Source organism: Schistocerca piceifrons, chromosome 1, assembly GCF_021461385.2.
Source record: "Schistocerca piceifrons isolate TAMUIC-IGC-003096 chromosome 1, iqSchPice1.1, whole genome shotgun sequence".
NCBI classification, from domain to species: Eukaryota; Metazoa; Arthropoda; class Insecta; order Orthoptera; family Acrididae; genus Schistocerca; species Schistocerca piceifrons.
The window spans coordinates 325,506,539-325,513,256 of record NC_060138.1 but is presented as its reverse complement, the minus strand read 5'-3'; the positions used below and the strand labels follow the sequence as shown (position 1 = coordinate 325,513,256).

Sequence of the window (6,718 nt, the reverse complement as noted above, 5' to 3'; positions counted from 1 at the left end):
AATACTCGTTATCTCCGTGCATATTCTTTGGCTTATCTTTGTACGGACTGTTTGGTCTGTGATCATTCCGTCTTTTTCAGTTATTAATGTCACTATGAAAATTTGAATTCTTATTGTGATGCTGCCTTGGATTACCATTCAGCTGTTGGTATTCTTCGGCTTTCCTGTAATCCTTGTTATTATTATCGTTGTAACCACAGTCTTGGTCGTATTGGTTTCTATTACTGTTATTGTTGTAATTGCTGTTTCCATCAGATTTATTTTTATTTTGTTTAGGACTAGCTTTGCCCGTATTTACCTTGTTTGAATTCCATGAATTCTTTCCGTTCGGACCATTTGAATTGCTGATAACATCAGAAGTTTTTCTGGCGTCCTCCTGCACAAGATCCAAGTAATCGATTACAGACAGAAATTCTTTTAAGTCGGTGTCAGTAACATTGAACAGTTTCTCTCTAACGTGGATTGGTAGTCTGGCTTTTAGTACTCGTAACAAATCGGTAGTGGTAACTGGCTCATCCCAGTATCTAGTCATGTTACCATATTTTTCAAAATACTTCCTTAATGAACCTGATTTAGGATTGTAGACTTCGGCATTGTATACTATTTTACGAAGTCGCTCTTGAATAGTCGCTGACCAAAATTGATCTAAAAACGTCTTTTCAAAGTCATGAAACGTTTTACAAGTTTTTGCTGCATTTAATGCCCATAATGACGCATCACCAGAGATATGTGATACCACAAATTGTATCTTTTGTTCTTCTGACCATGATTTTGCGAGAACACTTTTGAAATTACAGATAAATACGACAGGGTGTACGTTTCTTTTGCTTTCTTCATTGAAGATCTGAAACTGCCGATGCTTGATGTTACTCTCTTCATGCATCAGAGTTGTTAGTTGCATTGAACTGCTATCATTTGCTGGTGTTGCATTTACCTTTTTACAAGTACACTCTGCTTCGTTATCACGATTGTTTCTTGTTGTCACGCATTGCTGTGGCAAAATCATTTGATTACCAAAGTCTGGTTTTCTTTGTGGCACAACAAGATTCAGTGTAGAATGTTCTGTGTATGTTTGCCTGGCAGCATCAGTGTTGTTATTGCTGCATACTGACAGATTTTGTGGGTTACGGTTTTCAGGATACATCGCTCTGGCTATCTCTGTTTTGATTTGCCTATGAATTTCGGAAGGAATATCTTCCTGCAATGTTATGACAGCTGTGGCTAGACCTTTGAATCTATTTTCAAGTTTATCGACATCAGTTTGAAGGCTGCTAACCTGAACTGGAATTTTCACTAATGGTTCGATCATGGATTTCACTGCATCAATCTCTTGTTTCACATGATTAGTAATTGCACTATCCCATTCGTTTAAAGTTTGATTGATCTGGCGTACAATTTCCTCATCTCTTTTAAGAAATATGTTGTTGATATTTTTAACTAATTTCCTTTCCCTTGCTTGGTCTTTAATTTCTTGTTCCTGTCTCTCTGTAGACCTTTCTTCCCTCTGCTGGATAGTAAATTTTTCGTATAATGCTGTTAACATATCATGCAATGGCATAGCTTGTGCGTTGTGCACTTGTGCCCCTGGGTCGGTACAAATAGTGACTCTATTTTCTAACTGATTGACTGGTGGAGTGCCAGTTTGCTTCGGCAGCTCTTCAGTCTCACTACCTGTCAGAACATCATCTACAAAATTGTCATCGGTAATTAAATTCTCTAATAACTGGGTAGGAGTGTGAACAGATTGTTCTAAGGAGGATCTGATATCATTTCTGCCTCCATATCCTCACTAGGTTTAACTAGTTTCCTGGGCCTAGCCATTTTATACACAATATAACACAACAAGTGTATATATATATATATATATATATATATATATATATATATATATATATATATATATATATATATATATATATATATCACTGACACATATACATCAACACAAAATAATCTTATAACTAACACACACACACACACACACACACACGCACACACACACACGCACACACACACACACACACACACACACACACACACATATATATATATATATATATATATATATATATACACATATATATATATATATTTATATTAACACTAAAAACTCTTTAGATCTGTGTAGAGAAGCAGTAACTCTCTCGCAGCTGGTTTATTGGATCTGTACTACTTATGGCTGCTGGTGTTGAATCTAAGTTGAATGCAACTGCAAAATTAATAAAGCAAAGATGGATCCCTGTTCCTACCTTTGTACTCTTCTGAAGTGGTCAGCAGTGCTCTATTTGATTTGTCTGTCACACCAGCTCTAGTATTAGTAGTAACAGCAACTCGGTGGACAGGTGTCAACGTTCGTGAAAAACAATACATACATATAATTAACAAGTTGTTGTGGCAATTTATACCTGTAATAAATTACAATTTTTTGTGTTATTATTTCATTTAAATGAACAAATGTGCATTGGTGGTCCCTGTTTGGGCGCCAGTGTGGCGGTTTTTTGTGTATCATCAACATCGACAAGTACAATGAATATGGTATTCTGCAGCTTGAATTCACTCTGTTTTTTTTTTATCAGTTGCATTGATTTGATTTTGTAAATGATACTGACAATATTATATACATGTATAATGCATTATTCAAACTACAACTTCTTCTGGATAATTATTTTGTTCAATATTTGTTCTTGATCAAGACTCGACATCGGGACCTTGACCTTTTTGCAAGCAAGTGATCTACCGACTGAACTACCCAAGCACAACTCAAGACCCATTCTCACAGCTTTACTACCACCATTACCTCATTTCCTACCTTCTTCTTCGCAGAAGCTCTCCTGCGAAACTTTTAGATCTCGCATTCCTGCAAGAAAGGATATTGTGAAGATATAGTTTAGACACAGCCTGAGGGATGATCCCACAATGAGATTGTCATTCTTCAGTGGAGTGTGTACTGATATGAAACTTCCTGACAGATCAAAGCTGTGTGCCAGACTGAGTTTCGAACTCGAGATCTTCAGCTCAAGTTTCGGTTTGGCACTCTGTTTCGATTTGTCAGAAAGTTTCATATCATTACAAACTCCACTGTAGAGTGAAAATTTCATTCTGGAAACATCTGTCAGGCTGTGGCTGAACCATATCTCTGCAATATCCTTTCTTACAGAAGCAATAGCCCTACACGTTTCGCAGGAGAGCTACTGTGAAGTTTGGAAAGTATGGGATGAGGTACTGGTGGAAGTAAAGCTGTGAGGATGGGTCGTGAGTCATGCTTGGATAGCTCACTCGGTAGAGTACTTGTCCACAAAAGGTTAAGCTCCCAAGTTTGAGTCTCAGTTCACTACACAGTTTTGATCTGTCAGAAAGTTTCACCATCTGTACATTATACTTGGAATGCAAAATGAGGCCCACCAAATCTAATTTGATTGAACTGAGGTGGTAACAAATTCAGTCCAGTTATCGTCACCCTCGACCAAGAAATTATCATGATTATGATGCACACACTAAACAAAACACAAACAGACCAAACTTACATGGAGTTTTGTACCAAACTGTACAGTCAACGGAAACAAACTAGTGAACAATGCCACACAACATTATAAATAGTATGTTAAGTGTAACAACAAACATTAAACAGCAGATGGTCTGGGCGCAATGTAAAAAATACAATTAAGGTGCTATGCTACAATGAAGACAATGATATAAGGGAAGAATTGATCATCAATATGTTGAAGTGCCATGAACAAAATAAGGAAATTGTACTATACATGCTCTCATAGGAGGTATACCAATTGACTGATACAGATGCAGTGGTAAGTATTACAAACATCAGCCACATACCCTGTCCAGTACTGTCGAATTCTGGGTACTATCGGAATTTGTTACCTCCTTTGTTATTTGTTGCGATGATGTTGAATGACGACTGCTCGTCTCTTCTCTTTTAATTATTTCTTACGCTCCAATGTGCGTTTTGGTGCATAGCTCGTCGTTTGCACGATATTCATGCTCATTCTCAGGAGAGCATTCGTTCCCTGTAATTCTCGATTGTATAACTCCACATCGAGAGGGTATGGCCACCTCTCTCCCTGGATGGGCCAGTGTCCATATTTATTGTACCACTATTTGTTTTGATTATGCAGGGTTTTTTTGTCAATGTCCAAAGCCGACGGGTTGTATCCCCTGCTACACTAGACCCGTAACTTTTCCTGTTTCTTTTTCGCAAAAGAAAAAGGCTGGGAAATTAGTGTTTGCAATTCAGTTTACTTGGTTGTTAACCAAAGATACAGAACCCTCCCGTAGCAGAAGCAGGACACAGACAGCAGATCACTTTCGAAAAAAAATGCTAAAGGTCGCAAGTCGACTTGGTGACATTCTTACATTCGCAACTAGCGTGGCAAGTTCCTCCAGGGAAGTTAATTGCTGCAAGGACTTGCCAATGTAAACTCAGCTTTAACCATGGAGGCAGAAATTCTACCTCCATTGCTTTAACTTTCTTCCATTTCTAGTAACTTTGACACACGCTTGGTTCGTAAACAAAACGGTGTGTGTGCCGTGAACGTTTTATGCGGTGTTGTGTGGACTTGTGACGTAGTGATATTGTTGTTATTGCTAAATGTAGCTTTATTACATTAATTGTGACAGTCAGAATAAAATCATCAAGATGGAAGTGAAAAGGAAAGCTGAAGACATGGCATTGGTGCCAGATTCAAAACGATCTAAAAGTGAACTAGTGTCGAGTAAAGGTACCAGCATGGTACCAAGTGACATTCCGAGAACATCGAGTTTGTTTGCGCCTATTATGTTGCTGGAGGGACATCAGGGAGAAATTTTCTCGGTAGAGTTTCACCCGGAGGGCCAATATCTGGCTTCTGCTGGCTTTGATCGGCAGATCTTTTTATGGAAAGTTTATGGAGAATGTGAGAATATTTCTCTTATGGCTGGACATACAGGAGCAATAATGGAGGTCCACTTTTCTACAGATGGAAATACACTTTATACTGCAAGTACAGATTGCACAGTGGGAGTTTGGGACATTGAAAGTGGCGTTCGCACAAAGAAACTCAAAGGTCATTCTACGTTTGTAAATTCGTGCCATTCTGCAAGGCGTGGACCTGCTTTGGTTTGTAGCGGTTCCGACGATTGCACTGTAAAAGTATGGGATCCCCGAAAACGTGGTCAGTGTACAACACTCACAAACCAATATCAGATAACAGCAGTTACATTCAGTGATACAGCAGAGCAAGTTCTGTGCACCGGGCTAGACAATGATATCAAAGTCTGGGATTTGAGGAAGAACTCAGTGCTGTATAAACTCAAAGGGCACACAGATACTGTCACCGGTCTGTCACTCTCACCTGACGGCTCCTATGTTTTATCGAATTCAATGGATAATACAGTTCGCATATGGGATGTGCGTCCTTTTGCTCCCCAAGAACGTTGCGTGAAAATTTTATCGGGGCACCAACATAATTTTGAAAAGAATCTTCTGCGCTGTGCTTGGTCTCCAGATGGATCAAAAGTGTCTGCCGGCTCAGCTGATCGTTATGTTTATATATGGGATACAACATCGAGAAGAATTTTGTATAAACTTCCAGGACATAATGGCAGTGTAAATGACGTAGATTTTCATCCCAAAGAACCGATAATTCTTTCTGGCGCAAGTGATAAAATGATATATCTGGGAGAAATCGAATGAATGGTATTACTTATTATCTGCTAGGCATTTTTCTTTTTAATACTAGAAAAGCTCTGTTATTGTCCAACTGTTTCAATATAATTTTCCTCATATGAAGTACAAGTTCACCAACGGTGCACTCAAGCTGGCCCAGATAGTTTATTACTATTGTAAATATTATTAGAACTCAAGATTGAAGATTAGTTGGTGGACTAGTGTTTAGTTGTGTAATGAAGTGCTCTACAATATGCGCTGAGCAATCCACTGACTTTCATGGACGGTGCAAAGGTCTGTGTGTGTGACAAGTGTGAATCTGTCTAATATTGATGTGAAACAGAGTAATAAAAATGTTTCATTAGCTAGCCTCAGATTTTAATATATTTGCCTTGCTATCCATCCTTGTGAATCCCTAAGGATAACATAGAACAATAAATTGTTTACTCTTCTTTCAAATGCAAACATTTCTATCATAAAAATTCGTGTAAAGTGTTGGGGAGGGGGGAAGAGATTTTTCTATTACGACATAGGGCATATGGAGTTCTCTTCTGATTTGTATCATGAGTGAAGTGTGAAAATACTGATGCAGAGTAAAAGCTGTAATTAATATTTTTTAGGTTGGTTACATCATGTTAGAAAGATGTCACACGCCAATACCTCGTTGGCTAGAGTGTGATAGTGGGGTCGACAGAAATCTTTGCTGTGTTGACACATTGATGTTTAACATAGCGTGAGGCCCAGGTTAAGCTGGAAAGTAATAATTTGGTTTAGAGTTGGAGAAGCCAATGGTTGTGAAATAGTGTTTGTGGTAACAGATTGGTCTGTGGTGTATTCTGATGTCCGAACAACTTGTTATACCTCTACATTAAAAGTTTGATAATCTTTGCACAAATCTTGACATTTTATCAATATCTGAGGTGTTTATAACAATGTAGCATTTAGATAACTGGATCATTTGCAGGTAAGTCCAGTATATCAACTAATAATCTTTGCAATGTCATTAATGTATAACAATCCTGACTATAATGATCATCACACGTCCCAGGGCGACACTTT

General features: G+C 38.2%; 1 protein-coding gene across 1 annotated transcript; it reads left to right on the top strand.

Annotated features, from left to right (window-relative positions):
• The first annotated feature begins 4,353 nt into the window (after positions 1–4,353).
• LOC124789714 (U5 small nuclear ribonucleoprotein 40 kDa protein) lies at positions 4,354–6,027 on the top strand. The gene has a single exon (XM_047257168.1). It carries the CDS (start codon positions 4,652–4,654, stop codon positions 5,684–5,686), a length of 1,035 nt encoding a protein of 344 aa, XP_047113124.1. The 5' UTR covers positions 4,354–4,651; the 3' UTR covers positions 5,687–6,027.
• The last annotated feature ends 691 nt before the right edge of the window (positions 6,028–6,718 follow it).